Source organism: Calonectris borealis, chromosome W, assembly GCF_964195595.1.
Source record: "Calonectris borealis chromosome W, bCalBor7.hap1.2, whole genome shotgun sequence".
NCBI classification, from domain to species: Eukaryota; Metazoa; Chordata; class Aves; order Procellariiformes; family Procellariidae; genus Calonectris; species Calonectris borealis.
The window spans coordinates 5,920,694-5,943,477 of NC_134351.1; the positions used below are offsets into that span (position 1 = coordinate 5,920,694).

The 22,784-nt window shown below is 46.4% G+C and overlaps 1 protein-coding gene across 2 annotated transcripts in view; it reads right to left on the minus strand.

Moving 5' to 3' along the window:
• Positions 1–22,784, minus strand: part of LOC142075058 (SET-binding protein-like) — a 259,616-nt gene that overhangs the window by 231,642 nt on the left and 5,190 nt on the right. For both annotated transcript variants that reach the window (XM_075136058.1, XM_075136059.1), the window contains exon 2: positions 10,204–10,864. In XM_075136058.1, the coding sequence (XP_074992159.1) occupies positions 10,204–10,695 (492 nt within the window). In that variant the 5' untranslated portion in view covers positions 10,696–10,864. The remainder of the gene's footprint in view (positions 1–10,203; positions 10,865–22,784) is intronic.

The window sequence follows — 22,784 nt, forward strand, 5'->3', positions numbered from 1 at the left end:
TAATATGAACCCCTGCAGATGCAGAAAGCCGAGGGTAAGTCACTATCAGTCCCTCTATTACAGTCAAATGCTTCAGGTTAAGGATCTGGCTGTCCATCACAAGCTGCCCTCGCTTGTTTTTGAATCGTCCTCTTCCCTTTAGGTGGCATCAACAGCCAAAGTCCCACTCTTTTCAAGGGTGCCCCTAGCAGAGTTAAGGGCTCCACATCCCAAGCACCCCAGTTGCCTCCAAGGATGAAGCATGACTCGGTTACACGCCATGTCTGCCAACCAAAGCACAGGGAGCAGCAAAGGATGTACCGCCCTCCCGCAGAGCTGCCCCGTGCTTCACAAATTCCCATGAAGCACGTTGGCAGTTGCTGTCCCCGAGTGACTAATAGCAGCTCCTGCCCACGCCCAGAGTCAATGACCTAAGGACAGATCGATCCCTCCCCAGCACGCTCTTCACAGGTCCTCTTGCGCTCGTTGTGCTGTAGTCACAGAAGGAAACAGGCTTTCCCCCCCGCCACCTCTCCTTCAAATCAGGAATATAATTACAAGTAATGCAATGGAATTAAGAGAGAGAAAAGGCTGGAGGGAATTCATCTTAATGATTACATAAATTATTGAAGAAAAATATCCCATGGAAAGCGAGAGGCTGTCCTTGGGAAGAGTACTCAGCTGAGTGCTGGTGAACGCAACGTCAGAAAACAGGCAAGACAAATTAATTATCCCCATCTAACCTGCGCATACATGGGGTATAAGAAATAAAACACGTCGTCAATCCAGTACCATCAGTTCCCAGTGGAAGATGCAACAAAAGAAGCGCCTTCAAGCTCCCCGCTAATACAGATTAGGCAGGATACTGACATAGGGACTGTCCCTGCAGCTGAAAAGACTTTGGTGGGAGGCAGAAATGAGGGCTGATCAAGTCCCTGTTAGTGCTGCTGCTCCCCAGTGGAAAAATATCTCCCTCAGGTCTATTTTTCTTAGTCATAAGGGTGAGCTTTCATCAAATTACCCACATGGGAATAGAGCAGGTAAAATTTAGGTGAAGTTACCCAGGCCAGCACAATATTTTAACATATATTGGGGTGCAGGGGAGACTACTGGAAAAAAAAGTCCATTTAGAAATTACAGTGCAGGCTCTACCTCGAAGGTATGAGGAAACTTTCCTATGTATCCTCCTGGGAAACGTTTGCCAAGCGCATTACAGAAGTGCCTTTTCACAGAAGCACCAGGTGGGGAACCAGCAACTTGTCCCACAGTGAAGCAAGGGAGTGATCAGTGGTGACACATCCCAGCGTCCACCGCTCATCCCTCTCCTCGTCAGACAGAACCATCAGTGAGAAGAACGGGGCCATGGCCTCTGGCTCATTTGCTTGTGCCACCGCATTCCTCCCGAGAGCGTTGGGCAAGGCAAAATTACCCGCAAATCCCCTCTGGGCTGATTCTCATCTTTCAGCAGTGCGGATGGAGAGCGGCTCACATGAAGCTACGACGATGCTGCGAAGTGCTGAATTCCTCAATGAACCACCCAGGTTTATAGTGGTAGAGTTGTTGTAACACCAATGTCAATAAAAGATACCATCTCTCTCTACAAACCTTGCCACCCAGGTGAGACAGAGAGCCATGAGAAACTGATGAGAAGATAATGAGTCCTCCGGTAAATATTCCTCATTTGACTCTTACCACATTTTAGGGTTTACAGACCAGAAGGGACTATTAAAGACATCTAGATTGACTGATTGCACGCCGGCCCCAAAACTCCACCCCCCTCATTTCTGCATCAAGCCTTAACTCTTCTCTGAGATAAATTTTATTTTTAAACTAGCAATGAAGACGCAGAGAATTAATAATTTTGAAACAAATTCACCAGTTTCAAAGATCAGTAGAAGAGGACTGGCTTCCAGAAGAGCTGTGCACCCAATGCTTGAAGGTCAGGCCACCACCCGGGAGATTCAATTGTGTCATAGTTAAGCAACCACAGCTCAATGAAAAAGGCCCGAGTGTTACCCTGGCCTGTGACAGGTTCCTTAAGTCATTTAATCTCATTACTCTATTTCACATACTGTACTAAGAGACAAGATGGTTTCATTTCTCCTCCTTTTATTTCTACAGAGCTTGTGAACTTCTTGCAGGAGGACAGGCCCTCCTGATGCCTTCATATAGGACCTGCCAACAGTAAACATTGATGTACAATAGGAACATGAAGCACCATCTTAAAACGAGCCTGGTAGAGACACACTTAGTTCTGCAAACACAGCTGGAGTTGACTGTCCATCTTGAATGACCATGTCCTCATCTTCAGCAATGTTATCTCCCACAGTGGTCACAGTCCAAGCCACATCTCAAATACGCAACCTCATTTCTGTAGTAAGACACCTTAGCCTTGCCGCTTGTCCCTTTCACTGCTAGCCCACAGCTCCAGCAAAAAAAAGAAGATAATAAAAAGGTGTTTTGCTTGATACTACCCTGGAGAAGTAGAGATTTTTCCAGACTGACCATCCTACTTGGAAGCAGTGTCCTGCTACTGGTGCATGCACCATGGCTTGAGAATCCCTCTCCTGATAGCAACTGCCTGCAGCTCGAAGTGCAAATATAATCACGATGTAGAAATAGCTCTTCATGTCCTGAAACGAAGGGGCCAACCGCCACTGGTCTAATTCACATTAGAGGTCATGGCAAGAAATGGAAAATAATGCTCTTACAAAAACACAGCTAACTGGACTCGTCCTCGAGGGTCACGTATCAAATGGAATCATTTTAAGGTTCAAGAGTTGGAAAAGTCTCAGCACTAAAAAACAAAACAATGCATGTTTACTCTAGATATTTTTAGACTGGTTTCCTAAGGAAACAAGGCTAACATGATCACACTGTGTTTGTGTGTATGTGAATGCACACACAAATTCCTTGCCTTCCTGCATCATCCTCTCTTCAATGTTTTTGGAATATTTTGACCAATTTTGATCAAATTTGACGTAAGAACAGAAATCTTTGAGATATGATATTCAAAAAAGTTTTGTTCAAATTGTTTGCTGGCCAGAAGAAAAAGACCCCTGAGGGGCTCCCAAGGAGAGCTTGGCCAACAAGTTTGCTCATCATTAGACACCAGAGAAGCCACAAAAGAGGAAAGTGGTCAGAAACCAACTTTCACGAGTTTCAATGCTCTTAGAAAAAGAAAAAAAAAGCAAGCTAAGAGCACCAGGTAAAGCCCTTCTTTCCATTCAAATGAACTCAAGACAAGTCCATCACGCAGTCCCACTGACTATGCAGGGGAATGTGGGCAGCGAGAAGCCTGTCTGGGAATGAAGCATGTGAAGAATTAGACCTGACCTGAGGGGACTAGCTGGGTGTGCATTTGTGTGTGAAAAAGGGATTGAAGATAAAAAAGCTGGAGGTACATCAGAAGGTATCTGTGGTCAGGCATGCCTGGAAGGAGAGGAAAGAGAGCACTGCATACAAAAGTTGATGCTGGAGGAACGTGAGCACATGCATGAAGGACTGACACCCCTGTGCATCCCAAAACCTCTGCAAATGAAGACACAACCAGTACAGAGGTTTGCAGCTCTGGGTGCACGTGCCAGCGTGTCGTATCTCCAGCACATCTCTGTTAGCCTGGCCACACAACCACCGTGCGCTGACTTGGCCAAGCCTTTACAAGGCTGCCGAGAGCAGCACCCATGCCCTCCCGCGGTTTGGTGGTGGAGACTGTGGGACCTCCAGCTGGACCCTCAGCTTCCCTGCACTGGTCCCAGTTGCTTCCCTGCAGCGTCTCCTCAACCCCAAACCAGCACTGGGGACATTTTGTCATGGTTTGAAAGAAAGGCACAGCATAAGCAAACAAGGAAATGTCACAGAGGGACATCGAAACTCAGCCGTGGGAGTGACTGCTGCAAAACAAAACCTGTCCTCGACACGGACAGCCTCCACAAGCTCTGGTCATATGACAGCTAATCAAATACAGTGAGTCTTCCTCATTTGGCACTCCACATTAAGCAGTAACAGCCTGCTTAGATTTCCCCAGCCCATCTCTTCATTGCCAGACGTTTGGTTCTTTAAGAAATACTTGACTACATGTAAAAAAAAAAGTCACAATTCTTTGGGAGCAGACAGACAGTGAGGGATGGGCATCAGCTGGCTCAGGCAGAGCACCGAGCTGGAAAAGAAACTCTGCTTTATTCCCGTCGCAAGATATCCATGACACGGTGCAAAGCGGACACTGCTCCAGTAGGCTTTGGAGAAGGAAAAGGAAGGGTAAGAGCCGGGACCCAGCTCTCCCTGCTCTTCACAGAGAGGATTGAACCACCTTCAGGAGGTAACAGCCTCCTTCAGGTGACTACGTGGGGGCCCAAGAGGACTCAGCTCCCAGTTTGGGCACCTCAGGTGCCTTCAAGGACCAAGATGAACCTGGGCCTGAGTGGTTCTCAGCTCATAGCAAAACTGGTTTCTTAAGCTCTGAAGTTTTTACAAAGAAATTAATTCCTGCTCTCTTTTTTGGGGGGAGCCCGAGGTAGTTGTGGTGGGAGGGCACCACACTGCAGCTGTTTCATTTGTGCCTTCAACAATGCAGTAGAAAGAAAAGCTAGCCAAAAAGAAACCTGGGATGAATATCAAAGAGCTGAGTTTGTGTAGGTTTGCACCCGTACGTTTGTGTAGAAAGACTGTATAAATGCCAGGAGCCTCATGCCTTTTAGAGCAGTTCTGAATTGGTCTCTCAGCTGCTCAAAAGCCAGTTTCACTTTAAACGCAACTAGAAGAAGACTTCCCCACTGTGCTGGCACTTCTGGGGCTCTACCACTATTCCATAACCTGGCTAGAGCTGAGGTCTGCACTGCTGGCGTGAGCTTCAGGTACCTGCCACCAGCATCATTTAGAGCAACCTCAAGGCTTTGCTAAGCAAGAGAGGGGACCAAACCAGCACAGAAACAGGTCCAGGCTGAAGGGGCTATGGAGGCTCCACCCTTTGGGGAAAAAAAAAAAAAGAAAAAAGCTGTAAATCAAAGCCTGCCACTTCAAGCAGGTACCACCACAAATGCGCAAGTGCTTTCTCCTCCTTGCTAAGCCACACGCAGCACAGGGAGCAAGCGCTTACGTCAACTCCCTGAGCCACATTTGGGATCGCAAGAGGAAGAGCTGACTCAGAGGACATCTCACACGGGGATGCCCTTAGCAAAGAGGAATAAGCATGCACTGTGAGCAATTGGATGATCATGCACACAAATCACCAGGGAGAGGAGTCTGGCACAGGGGTAATTCGACAAGAGCTGCAGATGCACATGAGAACCTGGAGGGAAAGTGCGATGTGCAGTCAGCGATGCAAAGAAGGGGGAAGGAGAGGAGGGGGAAGCGTTCATGATCTTCTGGAAGAAGGAGGGGTACAAAGGGGAAAGCATGCGAATGAGAGTCCTCAAGGAAAGGTGAACCACGGGAGAAAGTTGCGTGTGTAGTGCAGAGGAAAGGAAGACGATGAATTGAATTTCAAGGAAAAAAGTGCTAGAATCACTTCCTGCAGAGAAACTGCAAATACCTACAGGAACTCAAAGGAGAAAAAAAAAAAAAAAAAGTTGCAAGAAAATCCAAGATAGAGTTTCCTCTGACTGCACACAAGGAAGCTTTACTTCCAATTGACTTGCTGCCACTTATCTCTCAGCAATAAAATGCATTCACCCATCCCAAGCTCTCAAAAAACCCCAGTGCAATAATAATTACAAAAAAAATGAGTTTACATCCCCCGAAGCAGAACATTATGCATATGATAGAAGCTCCAAAGAAACTTTGTCAGGCTATGCTTAAAGAAAGAAGGGGGTGGAAAATAAAGTATTTGCGGACACAAGAAAATAGACAAAGCAGCAAATGCGGGGGGGGGGAGGGGGGGGAAGGAAATAAAACAAAACCAGGGAAATACTGCTCATCTGGGGCTTGTTAAATGTTATATGACAGGCAGGGAATGCTGATGGATTGCTTTGTTGCATTTGGTGCCACGCTTTCAGTGCCCTTCCAGACTGACAGCATGTTTCCTTATCTGAAGGAAAAGAGACCTTTAGTGATGCTGAGGACGCTGGACTCGAGCAACCCTGCTGCAGGTGGGACAGCAGTGGCTGCAGGGCTTGCCAAGATGCCAGCAGGACATCCTTTGGGCTCCTGTTCCCCCCCCCCCCCCCCCCCTCCCTCTCCAATCAGACTAAATGAAATGGAGCCATTTGCGGGTTTAGAAGTGGCAAGGGTTCAGCCCACTCCATCCCCAGTCACCGAAGGGTTGAAATAAGAGCAAACGCTTACAGAACATTTGTGCACTTTCCAATTGCCACACAAGCGGCCGCACGGACAGCCCAAGCTACGATTCACCTTCCGAGCAGCCCTGGGAAAGGAGTTAGGAAACTAAATTCACTCTTATTTTCAAAAGGGGGAAGCTGATGTGAAACTTGGCATGGTCATGACTTAAAAGAAACCCCAAAAGTTGTTGGGTTGCAGCCAAGCATTCAAGCCGGCAGAGCAGAGGTTCCCAACGCTGATGCTCTTTCACCCCCTGCCTCCCTCCCTGCTCTGGGGCATCATCAACCGTACCCAGCAAGATCCTCTCTTGGATTCCCTCCCCTCCCATTCATGATCGCGTAACATCCCCGGGGCGATTGCTCACACGGAAAAGCAACATGAGGAAAGTATTTAATGTATGTTTATGTCTTTTAATCTAGTGTAGCAGTTGGAATCAAAGGCAAAAAAAAAAAAAACCAGGCCTCGGCACATGAGCAGCGTGGTTCTCCACAGAGCCCCCTTCTAATCACCGCCGCTCCCTGGACCACAGCTTTAGAAATCAGCCACTAGCCCCTATTGCCTAATTAGCAGAGCAGTGGAAAGCTTAGGAGCAGGCATATCTTCTTCCTTCCTAAGTGGCCACGGAGTAAATGCTATATCCCCAGTTCACAGCCCCTTTTTACATTGCTGGCATTACCAGTCCTTTGTGTACCCACATGCTGTTACTTAAATTGCTTCCATGTTTTCATTACTTGCCCTCTGTGCCGCGTGTATTGAAACTCCTGCAAGAATGCTGAAGTGGTATTTCAAAGCACTGGGGACTACTGGAGATGTGGCTGAAATTATTATGCAACAAACTTAAGTGATTTTTCAAGTCCTGATAGAGTTTTCTCCTCCTCAGAGGGAAAGATAAATTCAGGTGCTACGCTGTGAGGTGCAGGACAACCTCTCCCAGCCACCAGAGACACAAGCATGGCACTTGCAGCTTAGGTTATGCTCAGCTCTCCATCCTTATATACGGGTCTGTGAGGTCTGTATATATGCCCTGCATCCATAAGCAAGGTGGTAAACTCAAATAATGATGCTGCTCCCACACGTAAGGGAAATGTGTACATTGGGCCAAACTCTCCTGGCAAAAATCCACAGAGGACGGTGGAGTGATGGCAGCTGAAAATCTGCCCCACTGGTTTAAATGCATTGTTCCCTGCTGCTGCTGCCGCCGGTAGCTGCTTTTCTGGAGTTTGTGCTGATTAAAGCAACAAGCAATCAAACAGCCTAACTCTGAAATATCAAAACCGCCAGAATCATTTAAACGTGACAATCACTTTTTTTTTTTTTAAAACCACTACCACAGCTCTCAACGGTTCTGCAAGTACATGCAGAAGGTACCTGCATGCTCCTCTCTCTCGGGGAGACCCACAGGTGGACCAGACAGCTTCAGCTCCATTCGAGTTTCAACTTGCTCTTTCCTCCTAACTATCTTCCCAAAAAAATCTCCGTAACTGCCATGAGACACACTCTTCAGCCATGAAAGCAATCGCGCTGCCAGCACTGGAACCCTTCTCCCACTGACTTACAACTTCGCTCTCCTATGGTGCCTTTCATCACTCCCTGATATGAAATGTTTGCAGCCAAGACCTGGTCCTGCTCATGTGCAAAATCCCTTCGGCTGCAGAGATGCAGGATATTTATCATCCTGGGGATACAGGCTGCAGATCTCCGGGCATCAAACCCCTTGAGATCTCAACACCAGGGTCCTCCAGATCCCTGCTGGGGACTTCTCTGCCACAGCCCCAGCTCAGCAGCTGCCACGCGGCAGCCGTTGGGTGTTATGCTAATGGATGCGCCGCTGCGGCGGCCCTTTCCCCATCTGCTCAGAGCATCCACCTGCTGGGGTTTTTTTTTGTTTTGTTTTTAATGGCCAGATTAGGCCAGTGCTGTCCTAAAGCGCTTCCAGCCTGCGTGTGAACGCAGCACCAGCCAGCGCGGACCTCACAGCACAAGTATAAGTTGGATGCAGCCAGGATCGGGCCATGATCCGCTTCTTTCAAACTCCTTATCTTTCTACAATTAAAGTCTCACCCTGAGCGTAACCACACTAGAAGGTGCTTTTTGTTGTTGTTGGGGTTGGTTTTTTTTGCACATAGTTTCCTTATAGTTAGCTTTATTTATTTAACCTTTTTGGATGGTCACATAGAAGAACGAACATGCCTTCCATACCTGTCTGACTGGGCGATAAATAGAAATGAAAGCTTCGATTTCTAAGCAGTCATATTCTCCACAGCCCATGCATGATAGGCAGTGGGTTGTAAGTCTTTTTTTCCTCTCTGCACGACCATGGAGGGATTGCTTGTGACACCTTTGCTGTCACTGAACATGGTCTCACACAACCGCTAGTTCCCCTGAGACCTCTACAAGTATTCAGGGGGGAAAGGGGAGTGGAAATAAGACATTGCTCAGTGCTAAGAAGACAGCCCATCCTTTTCAATAGGTGGGAAAATCTCTTCTCGGTGTATTACCGGGCCAAACCTCTGCTGTGTTAAAAAGACCTATTTTTTTTCATGTGCATGGAGTATGCCAGTTAGCAGGATTCTAAGAAAAAATTCCCCCCCCCCCTTTTTTTTTTTTCCTCAGTTCAGCTTCTAAAGAGAAGTACTCTCAGAGTGAGCAATGTTAATCTCCCCAGGCTCTGCCTTGAGTCAGTGGGAAATGTTGATGCTTCAAAAAGTGATTTAGAGTTATCAGATTGTTGGTCTAAGTCAGCCTGCCGAGAAGACTGTCTCCAGGGAGAGCCGTTGGCAATTAGCCTTCTCAAGGCTTAAAGTAGCCCTGTGAGCATCCATCGCGTGTATAAGGTATGGGAGAAGTGGGGACCTTCTGCACAGCGGGGGATCCAAGCTGCATGAGCAGGAAAGCCAAGTCACCCCCGAGCTCTAATCAGCGGATGTCTACATCCCAAATTAATTTGTCCAGGTTTTGGATATATTCATGAGTCTCTCTTCAAATCTGCATTCCTCTCTGAACTCATCGTGATGCCCACATGTTGCTAAGGAGGCAGAACTGAAGTATTTGTAGTGTGATAAAGCCTTAACTTGACCAAAGCTCCTTTCTCTAACGCCCAGGACAGAAAACACCACTACATCCAAAATAACATGAGTAGTCACCAGGTGTCCCTCCCCCCATCAGTGCTGCTTAAAACACTTGAACTAAGTTTGTTTTAAAGACTAAGTGCAGGGCACATTACTGAAAAATCAAGCCAACAGCAAAACAAAAGGGTGCTCCTGAAATCAGCTCATACAAAGAAAGGATTTTCTTCCTTTTCCCCTCCCTCTTCCACTCCTTGACTAAATGGAAAAAAAAAAAAGATCAATTTTTACCCAAACTTAAAAGTACTAAAAATTTCTCTCCAGAAGGATATTTCAAGAAAATGATACGCATCTGGAAGAAAATGAGACTTATAATGGAAGTATTTTCTGAAGCATAACTATAGTGTTGCCAGCACAATACTGTAATCAAGAATAATGGAGCCCTTCGCCCAGTATATGGGAATGGATTCAATTGTTCACCGCGCACATACCTGTATTTTAAAAACGTAGTCGAAAGCTTTAACTGCCAAAAGGCTCGAGCATTAGCGCTCAGACACAAAGCAGTTCAGAAGTGGGCTCCTTCATTTATCACTCGTGTAATGATTAATCTTAAATCTCAATTACGCACAAAAATAGAAGAGGCCCGGCTGAACTTTTGATCCCTTCCGAACTGATTCCTCTGAAGGATAGTTCAAGATCATCCCTGCAGCATACGCGGCAGCGCAGGGTGATACCAGCTCTGTATTACCTCCTCCGCGGCCAAGCGGGGCTTTGCAAACCTTGCAAAGGTTATACCTCAGACACAAACTTTGAGCAGGTTTAATCCTACCCTCTCCCTCTGCTTTCAGGAGAAAGGGGAAATACGAGAAAGAATAGGACTTACCTTCTTTTTGGAGTGTGATCTGTCATCCTCTTTAGCCGCTTTGCTATTTTTCCCAGCTCTGGAAAGCTTCTGCTCCCCAGACTGCTTGATGGTGATTTTGATCTCGGGAGGGCAAATATAGTTCTCCAAGTTCTTTGGGGGCTTCTTAGCTCTCTTGGTGGTCTGGATCTTTAGTTTTAAACTCCCCTCCGTGAAGTTAGCCTCCTTGATGGAAAATTCCTGCTCCTCCAGGCCGTCTCCTGCCACCCATTTCTCGCTGTCCGCATTGGAAGTGGAATCCACATCTCTCCCAGAACCCAGCTCATCCTCTTCCTCGGGCTCCAGCCTCTCGCCGCTCACCGGGATCCCTTTCCCCGAGCCCGCCGCAGGCAGCATTGTCTCCCCCGGGCAGCCGGAGGCAGGCGGAGGCTTCGCGGAGGTGACGGCGGCTGGCAGAAAATCTGCCTCACCCCCCCTTTGCCGGGAGCTGCCCAAAGTCTCCCTGGGCTCCATAGCAATACCGCAACGCCCTGGAGTTTTATCAGAGGGAAGGGGAGCGCGGGAGGGGATGAGGAGAGCAAGGGCAGGTACGATCCCAGGGAATGAATGGTAACTGTCTGCTGAATTCAACGTCCCGATCGCCCAGAGGCTGCAAGGAGCTCAGAAGAGACCAAATCTGCCACTGTCAAAAGAAAGGAGAAGAAAAAAAGGAAGTTAGCACACGCATCGAACGCGAGTGTGGAGATGGTTGAAACAGGGCATGCCTGGGCTTCCCCTGCAGCATCTCAAGGGCCTTCCTTGAAGCAGAACGGGAACCAAGGCTAGACGGTGTTTCTGAGGGCTGGATCTAGTATTGCAAAGGAAGGAACGATAGCCACTTGTATTCCTAAATTGATGAAAATGGGTATATAACAAAACCCTAAAATTGTGTAAAATGCAAATGCCTTCAACGCTGGACTTGGGAAATAAATGAGAGGGCAACCAGCTCTCCACACCCATGAACCTCCTTGTTACTTCAAAGTGCTCGCTGTCACTAGGCTTTTTAGAGGGAAAAAAAAAAAAATAGAGGCAGACGCTTGCCTCAGGTTAAACAATAACCCAGTGATCACAGCACAGAAAACATGGGTTGCCCTATGAATCAGGCAGAAGAGTTTCAAACTCCCTATTTCCCCACTTCCCAGGCGAGAGAGAGATGCCCTTGGCTGCCAGCTATTCTAGGGGGAACTCGGTTTTGGATAAATTATTCATTACACACTGGGCCAGGCATACACTGGCTGCAGCCCAAGATGCTCCCTGGGATGCTGGAAGTGCAGAAGGATCCACCTGGGTCTCTTGCAGGGCATATCAGGGACCCGAGTATTGAGGGCGATGGAGGAAAGCTAAACTCAATGTTTTCCAGAGTTCCTCATGCCCTTGGGTGCCGCTGCTCTGTGGCAAAGGCTTGGGCTGACTGCAGCAAAGACTTTTGCTCTCATCCTTTCAAATGTGGGCTTTCTTTAAAACATTGCAGATTGAACCCTTTGAGATGGAAGCACGCGTATTCAGTACCTTACAAAGTCTCGGCCAAAGTTAATGGGAGAAGCTGTGAATGTTCAACTGAGGCAAAAGATGTATCGCCTAATGACATAGAAAGGCTAAGCCAAATACCAAACATTTGGTTAAAAAAAAATACACAAAGGGTGTTTTTAAAGGTGTTGAGGTGCTTTCACACACCCTCCCTAAAACCCCCCATATAGCCACCCCCCACCATGGCAAGGCAGTTTAGGCTACAAAATTAACAGAAGAGCATCTCAGAGAGAAACAAAGGTATTTTCTGGTAATTTATCAGAAAGAGCTCCCTGGTGGGTCAGAGGAGTATCACTTCTGGCATACGGAGAAGGAAACAAGAAGGCACTGCCAGGAGTAGGTGCTGGGGGTGCAGACCTACTCTTTCAGCAGTAGCTCCCTGCTAGATTAGCTTTGCTACACTGCCAAACCCCACCCCTTGACCAACTGCAAGCAAGATCTGAGCACAGCCAGGGATTTCCCAGGTCATTCTTAGTAGCAATAAACCGTAAAGGAGAAACAAAAATCATCTCGCTACCTATCACCAAATCATAAGAGCATTATCAGTGTAAACAACTCTACTTTAAAGCACAGCTCACCAAGAAAAATCACATGTCCTTGTACCACTGGCTTCTTTCTGCTTTTTAAAAATAGCTTGCACAAGCTTAAAATTCAAAAAGAAGTAATAACAAGCACCTTTTATTAGTTATAGATCCACATTTCCACTGGAGTATGGCCATGGGTCACTTGCCTGACCCTGACACATATGGCTACTAATAGAAAGTCCTAAGCATCATAGAGATCCATGAAATCATTGGGTGACCTCCACCCAGGTCTCAGCAGACACAAATTCAAATAAAGTTCCCATAAATAGCACAAGCTGACAGCCCAAGCAGGAAAAAAGAAAAAAAAAAAGAAAAAAAAAAAAAAAAAAAGGAAGAACTATCATGGAGCCTGAACTGCCATCTGGCCTTAGAGGTGGCTTCTGTAGCTCATAGTAGATAGAAGTACACCATAAAAACACTTATGCTTCAGTTGCACATCTTCTGGCAATAGGGAGGAGACTCATTTCCCAGAGCTGCTGCCACTGGTCTCATTTAAGGTGATCTTGAAGAACTAACAGACCCAAGGTCTCCTGCGTGCTTTGCCTTGACTCACCCTGCGGTCAGCAAGTCTCTCCATTTCACCACCTGTGAAACAAGGATGATGCTTACCTCATTCAAACCCATTGTAGGGTGGGTTAGTTAATGCCCTTACATAGTTTTGAACCCAAGTGTTTACCATGTGGTAGTCACTAATTACTAATGCAATTAGTACATTAAAGCCACCCAGCTGCAAGGAGCTGCTCCACCTAATTGACCAACCTTGCACCTTGCCTCTCCTTTGCGCCTATGGAGATGATGGGAGTCAGGGTTACCTTCCTCTTCCAACCTGTCCAATCAAAAAAAAAAAAAAAAAAAAAAAAGGCCGTCCTATTTATCTGCCATTTCACATTGTTAATCTCCTTGGAGAGGGACGCAATGTACACATGCTCCTGGGCTGCAACACAAACACAAGGTGGTAAAAGCTCGGTGGTGCAGCATTCCAGGGAGTTACTGCTCTGGTATGCAGGCACGTACAATGGGCACTCTGTGTCGGCCTCCACCCACAGGCTTTTAACCTCTCTCGCTGCTGGTAAAAAAGAGCAAGCTTCTGGCAGAACAGCATCTAGCTCAGCAGGCAGGGCAGCAGGATGCGCCCGCAGCCACCGAGGGTCAGGGAAGGGACCACAGCCACCGGTGTAATGAACCAACCCCCTTGCGACCCTATGTCGAATGGGAGCTGAAATCAAACTCACAGCTCCAAGCTGGGAAGGGTCTTGCAGGATTTGAATAATTGGGTAATGTTTTATGGAGGGTGAATAAAGCACCAGGCTCCTGCTCCAAAGTCTGGTTGTGGGTCTTGGACCCAAGCTCTGGATCATGATGCCCAAATCCTCATCCCTGCTTGGCCGTGTGCCTCCAAGTCAGTAGAAACAAGCAACAGATGAGTAAAGTCATTGCATTACACCAGTGTCAGGCGAGTTCATGCCAAATCCACCTTAAAATCTCACTTAAAAATATTGGCCTCCTGTTCTGCTGAGAGCCTGCAGATGATGATATCACCAGACCCGCAGGTAGCAACAAATAACCCTGCGCTCAAACGCCACGCAGAATTAACTGGGTCATTGTTTTAGGTATCTCCTTACTCTCCTCCAGGGTTAATAGTTAAATGACTTGGGTGCAGGGACATTATACTCGTCTTTCTTGTTTGGGCAGGCTACCTGCACTTTGACTAATTAGGAAACCTCACTTCAGGCTTCTGAAGGTGTAACCTCTTTTGGAAACCTCCCCATCTCCCCTCTCCAGGCTGCCTGCGAGCCAAAAGCACTGAAGGGTCGGCGATGAACACTTTTCCTCCAGCAGCTTTTCTGCCTTAGTTGGCAATGTGCAGATCTGGAAATCTAGGGAGGAAACAGATTTTCCAGGAGACCTCTAGCTCTATTTTAAACACCCGAGAGATGGGGGCTGTCTAGACTTTTAAGTGCTCACCCAAACTGCCCTCCCAGGCCTCCGAGGCTCACCAGCATCAAGTCCCGTTCAATAAGCAACTACAGAGGCTTTTTACCATCCGAATTAAGCTCCCGGAGGAAAGTGTTACCGCTAGCAGGCTTCCTGCAGTCAAGTTAAATTTGAGGAGGATAATTCACAGGTGAATGACAACAAATTTCACAGAAGTTGGCATTAGCTCTTAATTAAGGAGAGATTCACGCTTCCTCTGATAAGTACTGAGAAATAATCAAACGCCTGCGCGCTCAGCTTTGCTAGGGCTGCTCACATGTTTCTTATCAGCTCCTCTGGGCACCTCAAACGGGCTTCTGGAGGCAAAGGCCTGAAGTACAAGACCTCCCTTTGGGTGATACTAGATGCCTCCCATTAAGGGTTCTGAATACGCTCCCTTCTCCTGCCTCAGGCAACTACTCATGCTTGCAAGTACTCAGATACCAGGGCTATAAAGTGATTAAACTGAAAATTTGCTGAGGACAAAAACAGAGGTGAGAGCCCACAGCAGGGGGGAGAAATCCACCTCTTTGGGATTCTCTATGAAGTGAAAGTGGGCATAACACTTGGCATGGCTTTTGCCTTACGCACAGGAGCTGCTGCTCTGATTTGCTCAAGCACCAGGAGCACCAGCGGAGAGCTCGGAGCAATTTTAAAAGATGCTGCTCAAATCCCATAGTACACTAATCCCAGCCATGCCCATAGCTACTGAGACTGCTTTCGTTTTATCCATAGAGTCCAAAATGCCTTAAGAAAAAAATTTGTGTTGAACAGGTTCAAGTGAGGGGAAACTGAGGCACAAGTCTGAGAGTTTCATAGTGAATGTGAAGTGGAGCCCACATCTTCTCAACCTCACGTCTATAATGTTGTCTTTGGATCTCACATTCTCTCATGTGACATATAGTTAAATCCCTAATCCCTGCAAAATATCAGAAATCCTGGAAGCCTCTTTACACTCCATCTTTTTAAACCCATTTGCCACAAAGCACTGGAGACTATACAGCAATATTTAATGATGAGATATCACCTTTCACTCCAAAGACTCCCGGGTTGCTTCCTCGATTATATATGCCACCGCTGAAATGCAGCTGCCTCTGGGGCAGAGGCCAATGGACAACCCACATTACACCCGAGGGAAAGTTTTGGTCAGAAACCTGCTTTTATGAGAAGTGTCAGTGAAACTTCAGAATCCATCACGGGACATAAAAAACCAACAGCCTGGCATGCAGCAAGCTGCACTGAACTCAGTTAACCCACATTAGGAATACCAAAAAAAAAAGTTCCAACCTATTTCTTCATTATTGCTTTGCAAAAAAACCCCTAGGAATTTCAAGCGTGGTTGTGGTCCCGGTCTGTGCACTGCCAGACCACCAGCAGCACAAGTTTGAATCAGATCAGGAAGAGGCATCTGATCACACTTCTATCGAAGGGACCAGAATACATAAGATGGGGGTGAGGACTTTCTTCATGCCAACTTAAAGGTCTTTCTAGAGGATGGGTAAAACTTGTGAGCCCATAAAGCCAGCGTGATGCAGACAAGTGACATAGTATGATGCAATATGAAGTTTGCTGGGATAAAATTAAGCCACCGCAATTTTTTTTTTGAACAAATTTGAACCAGCAGAATGAGTTTATACTGGATCAGCATCATGCACCGGTAGCGTATTTAATCTGCCACTCAGAGCCCTGGAGCTAGATTTATCGCATCTTTGGACCACAGCCTCAGTTACTTCCTGTGGCCATGATACTCTGAAAGAACAATCCAGCTTTGGCAGGGAGCTGGAAAAATGACTGTGACAGCTATTTTCCATCCACACTATAGATCCCATAGGAAACACTCTCTCCCTTTCCCCTGTCTTGTGTCAATCAGGACAGAAACAAGGCAGAAGGACTTCCCCTTCAAGCAAAACAAATGAACATCATCTCTTAATAAAGAATCGGAGACGGTGTGGTGATGTCTAAATCCCAGCTGGACATAGCCGTGAGCATGGTGACCTAGATGATCCTATGCTGGGTAGCGTGGTGGACTGGATGATCTCCAGAGGTCCTTCCAACCCCAGACATTCTATGCTTCTGTGATGTATTTTTTGGTTTCCCTGCAGTGCTGGGCAAATTGGTCTCTCTACTGCATGACAATTTTAAGCACACTGCTAAAATTCCCATCCATAAGATATACCTGGATATAGGCATGTATAAAATAGACGTGAATATACAATAGATACAGTACTAGATCCTCAACTGATATGAATAATTGCGAGTGGAATGACCATATATGAATGCCTGTAATCCGCAGATTATTTATCAAACTAACTAACTAACCAAGGCACGTGATTCATTAATAGGGTGAGTTAGATGCACAGGGGGTTACACAGAAGAAGGGTGGTTCCTCTCCGTGTGGTCCCCCTGCCTCCAACATTGCTTTTGTTCCAGTCCTTCCACCTCTGCGTCTGATTTTGCATGGGTTATGTGAAGGCTTTCTCTGAAGGGAAGGGATGCAAGCTCTCCCAGGTGTGGTCTATCCACATGAAAACAAGGAGCAAGGATTAATGGCAGTGACCAGAACAACAGCAGAGTGTAATCTTCACTCGTTTCCATCAGATTGCCCTGAATCTAAGCGCTACCAGACCTCTGCACCTCCACCAGCGTGACTGAGTAACGCTGACTGATGGCTTTGCCTCGGCGTGCCCAAGCTTGGCAAAGGGAGCCAGGAAAAGCCACACTGGAGGGGAAAAGACAAGATAACCCAAAGATCTCTCACAGCCAGATGAGGCTGCAAGCATCCCTCCCAAGATAAAGAGACAGAAATAAATGAGAGCCTAAGCATATCCTTAATTACGGAGGCATGTAAGTGTGCACATTACACATGTGTGTATCTGTCTTCTCAACATAGAGACATTAAGAGTAGATTATGGAATCATATTTGACTCCATAATTAGGTTTGAGACTCCATAATTAGATCAGATAGTCACCTTTCTATGTAAGTAACTAACTATCGTACAGCGCTGAAGGGAGGGCCAACTGAATGATTAAACAACTGACACGGCCATAAATCACAAGACCCATAAAAGCAATACTGCCCAAGGTACAGCTGTGGCAACAGCCAGCGTAGCAAAGCACCCATCTGCAGTAGGAGGAGAGATGCCCATCATGTTGCCCAAGGACTTTTACAAGCTCCTGCTTAAGAACTGTGCCAAGGTTTTATAAATCTACTCACTCACAACCTAAAGCTGGGTGCTGGGGAAGGGGGTACGGTCATCAGACCTGTAAACACCTCCTCAGGCTGACTTCTGGTCTCTAAAGGACCAACCTCATCCCATTTGTGCCCTCCAAGACAAACGCTGCTGCAGGACTGCTATAAAGCTGGGCTCGGTTCGCTGGATTTACATCTCTGAATCAAGGAATAGTGTTTGATCCCAATAGAATCAAGAGTTGGGGTGTCATTTTCACCCATCACCCTTGTGAAGATTAGGCCTCCAGGACACTAGAAAACAGAATGAGATGCCAACTGTGCTCCAGTTCATTACAACACAAAGAGCCAAGCCAGGAGATTTGCTTACGTCAGGCCAACACCAGGTTGCTGAGCTCCCAGACCAAGCATCATCACTCTCGATGTGATGTATAATCAAAGGTAACTCCTGAGATGATCCAAGAAAATACCCCGAGCACTCTGCTGGGTGCAGCAGTGTGTGCCACTACAAAGATAAAACTTATTCCATTAACAACAGCCATAAAACTATTTGGGGAAAAGCGTCAACGTGCACGAGAAGGGGACGTCAAATGCTTACTCCGTTCTAGCCAGCTTTTGCCAAGCGCGCCATCCTGGAGGTAGTGGCAGCCACTCCAGGCTACAAATGGAAATTTTTATGAGTATTTAGGGAAAGGTTATTGGCACAGAGACCAGCCACAGAAAGCAAAACCCTGCACAATTCCATCATCTGTGTTACCAAACTTTCCTAGATCGACTCTGCTCTTGGAGAGCTGCCATCAGACACAGTAGCCTCCTTCTAACACCGTTGTGGTAGGGCAATAATCTCTTCTCCCTCTGATCAAATATTTCCCTCTGCACCCTGAAACGTGTGGAAAATGATTTCTCTCTATAAATCATTAACGAGAGGTTTGTTTTTATTTACTGCTGCTGCCACGGGACTCCTTCTTCCTCCTTCCCCCCCACCCCCCTCCATTATTTCATTTTCGCTTGCACAAGTGCCAAATACACCATCTTTCCCTCCCTTCAGGAAAAACAAAGAAATAAATAAAATAAAACAACACATCTGATAGGGAATGCACTAGGTCTTGGCTCAGCATCCATTCCTCAAAGCCGTAAGTGATGGCACAAGGAGGACCAAAAAGGCTTCGGTCCAGGATCTATCCTGTGCCCAGTCTAGAGCTTGTACAAACAACACATCCCATATTACTCAATTCTGCATGCTTCAAATGAGACTGGGAATAAGAAAGGTTGGATTTTGTCCATGCAGGCTTGCACTGTGTGTTTCCATGCTGAGTAAGCAGTGGTGTCTTGCTTGGTGCTATATAATGGACCAAGCATCCCCAGCATCAAGGCGAGGGATTGTGGGAAAATAGGGCATTCAAAGGGCATGCAAGAAGAAGAGCAATAATTTGGGGTATTTAGGGGAAGGCATTGAGACTGCTTTGCCTTGCAGAATGTATCAGTCTTTCGGCTTTGAGGGAGGACAGACAAACAAAACAAGAAATACCCTTAAAGCCTCATAGATTGCAGAAGAAAAAGCAGGAGGCAAAAGCAGCGCAGGACACAAGTGGATGCGGCTGGGTGCGCACAGGGCAAAGAACAGCTCACGGTGCCGGGACAGCGACGTCAAGAGGCATAAACGTTAGTCGGGAGCGTGCCGGTGGGAAGACCCAAGGCCAGGAATAAAGGCAAGATAACCGACAGCTGCTATGGGCAGAGGAAAGGAGTAGCTTCGCCTCTAATGAGGCTGAAGAGGAAGCGGTTACAGAAGTGCTGGGAGAAGTTGAGTCAGACAGGAGATAAGAGCCTGCTGAGTACCTGCACACCCGAAAGGCCTTTCCAGCTGAACCACTTCATTGTGCTCTTTGTGCGGCATTGCACACATTAGACTTTCTCCAAGGTGGCAAATAGAATGGGGAGCACCAGATTCACGATTCAAATCTCTATTCAAGCAGGACCAGGACTTTGGATTGTTATTGCCTTATAATGCCACTGACTTCAGGAGGATGGGGTCAGAATCTGGGGGAAATCCAAGGTCAAGGCAATCATGAGTGCCCCGTCTCTCCATTGATGACATACAGGTCTCTCTCTCTCCTAATCTGAGTCCTTCACTTAGGTCCCAACCAAGCAAAGTTTGGTCTGTGGGCTCTGATGGGGCAAGAGACACCTGAATGAAGGCATCCATACCACTGCTCCCCAGCTGGAGGTGGATGCAGGTTTGAAGAGGGCTCCAGTCCCTACCTAGGGCCACGCTGCAGCTTATTGTTATTTCAATTGTGGTTCACGCTATTTTTTTCAGAGGTTCTCCTCAAGGGCCCTGGGAGGTCTGTTCACTGAGCTAAGCCTGAAGAAAATGTTCTGGCCTGAAAGCCACACTTAAAAGGCAGCATGTTTTAGGAGGAGATGTGTCTTCATCTCTGATAAACCTATAGCAAATGCCATTTATGACACTTATCCAGCAGGATTTGTAGGGACAGTGCCACTCTCTTTAAGCCAACAGACTAAAAGTTTTTGATCAACATTAGGATGCCTACAATGACACTTTTAATTTGTCATGGCTTCAGAAACCATGACCTCCATTTTTTGGTCCCCCTCACACACCAAAAGAAGTCAGAGGCCTTCAACAAGCCCAATGTTTATATCCATTTATCAGCTCAAAGTCTGGCAGGTTAAACCGCTGCCCTGTTTAAAAGCCTATGGTTAGAATAATTTAAAAAGGAAAAGTGTTTCCGCTTCTTCCCCCACTCTCACTTTTTCTGAATAAATTGGGAAAAAACAAAAAGGAACAACTGACAGCTGGAGAGAATTTACTCAACCTTTCAGGAAGAAAATTGCCATCAAACAAAGAGAAACATGACATTTTTCAGCCCATTAGGTGAAGGTTTATGGAAGTTACAAGGATGTGAATATATGGGTTAATATTTTAAACTGTTTTGCAACCTTAGGAATAGTGGGCATGTATAATAACACTTTGCCCAGATGCCTACTATAATACTTTGCATGTATACAATCCTGTTCAAACACTTACTAAACTCCCCCAGTTAAGCTTCACGTCTCTGATCCCTTCTGAAAAAGAACTGAAGAATTCAGTAGAGATTTATTCCCCTGTACAGAATTCTATTGAATCCCCACCACAGAGCTCCATAGGAAGGCTTTAGAGAGAAAAAGAAAAAAAAAAAAAAAAAGAAGAAAAAAAAAGAAAGAAAAAGAAAAAACTACAGGAATGATTTCCTTGTCTAGCAAACTAATAGGATTTCAGAGGAGTTTCGGTGGAAACCCCATCGTATTCTCCAAAGCCAAAAATTTAGCAAGACTCAAGGAGAGAGGTAGGCATGGATCACAGCATCGCTCCAGAATACGCTGGGTCTGGAAACGCACAGGGAAGTTAGGCCAGTGTCCAAGTCTCAGAAATCACATCAGTAGGATATTCAGGATATGTGGATTCATATGGAGGAAAGACATGCCTGTAACGACTTGCAGCTTGACCTCTGGTTTGAGTATCATCATTTTCTCCCTTCCATCTTAAAACCAACTTCCCCATCTGCTAAAATACCGGGTCAGAAACAGGGTGATTCATTGTATACATATATATCTTTCAGTTTTAAAGGTTAAGGCTAACAAAAATTTCAAAGTAACATAAAACCTCAGGCTTCCAATCTTTAACCCATCTCTAATTTTGAGGTATTTAAGTGAGTCCTGGGTTACCCCATGCTTACCTACCACATATTCTTCTGAACAGCTTTCCCAAACACTGTTACAGGAGATACCGTACTACAGTAGAGGAAACTTTGCTCTCATCGCTGCCGTATTCATAGAGCCCTTAACTGCCCAGAACTGCACAGCAACCCTTATAACTCCTTCAGAGGCAGTGAGAAGCTAAGTAAGTCACCCCACAATGGCATTTAGCCACAACCCCAGCACCCCACTCTGCCAGGCATTTGCATCCCAATATATCACGTACTGCACAGCCGAGCCTTGGGCCATGTTGTTCTTTGGTATTCACTGGAGCAGGTCAGAGCCTTGCCACCACCTTCTGACCTCGTGTTTGCATGGAAATTGGTCTCCTCCTGCATGGCTTTTCCACATATTGAGCTTGCTTTCAAAAAAATGCATCAGACTCACCAGCGCTACATAGGGAGGACAAGTCAGGCTCATCCTTACCATCTGCACAACTCCTTTTTTCCCTGCAAGACCCCTGTGCTGGTTGGACACATATAGGAGTCCCACCACTGTCCCCACTCATAAGCAAGAGTAAACCTGACCCTGGGATCTGTGAGCAACACCAGTGTCTGTATTTCCAGAGCACTTCTCTGGCCACCTTCCTGTTTTGTCCTCTGTGTTTCAGCCCCATCACTTTCCCCTTCACATCTGAAGTCAACAGAGTCATCGTCACACACTGGCAGTGGCGTATGGGTTCGGTGGAGAGGCAGCTGGGCAAAGATCATAGAGATACAGAGGCTGAGATCTTGCAAAGATCCCCAGCTAGTTTGGGAAGTAAACTAGAGCTGTAAAGACCATAATCAAGCCTGGATTAAATCCTCCCAATCCTCAGGGTGTTTGAGGACCTTTTAGAGAGAGAGGTGACTAACCTGAAAACTCTTCGAAATTTTCAATTTCATAAAAGACAACAAAAGCCTAAATGAAATAATGTCAGAAGATTGCTTTTCATATCCAGCTGCCCCACAGCTTACAGTAAAAGCTCATCATTGCGTTTGGACAATCTGTGCTGTAAGTAATCTAACTCCAATAGGGCAAAATAGCCCCTAACTCTGCTCCCTCTCAAGAGCTGATAAACAGAAATTACCACCCCCTACTTCCTTCACACATTTCCTCAGCTCTGAAAGACAAGTTGCATTATTCTCTGACTGCTTTTATTCAATTTAAGAAATGGTTTTGCCTTCCTTTTTTTTTGCCCTCACCTATTTATCCCCCTCGCTTTGCTCTCTCTGCAACCAGTTAAACGTGAATGCAGAATCCGCGTCCCTGTTGGGGAGCTGCACTTGTTCCCAGCATCCGGCAGATCTGTAAGCAGGTCCGGAGCCACAATGTATTTCTGAAGCCACATCAAACGAAGCCTTCACGTTAGGAGAAGGAGAAAGAAACCATCTCTAAGGGTTTGAGTGCATCTCAGAAGCAATTGTGCTAACAACAAGCGCTTGCAACCTGATTTTGTGCCCGTATCAGAAGGCAAAGCAGTCCCAACCTCAAAAGTTTGGAAAGCATTTTCAGATCTGACAGTCCCTCCAGGCTAAAACCTGGAGTTGAGGGGT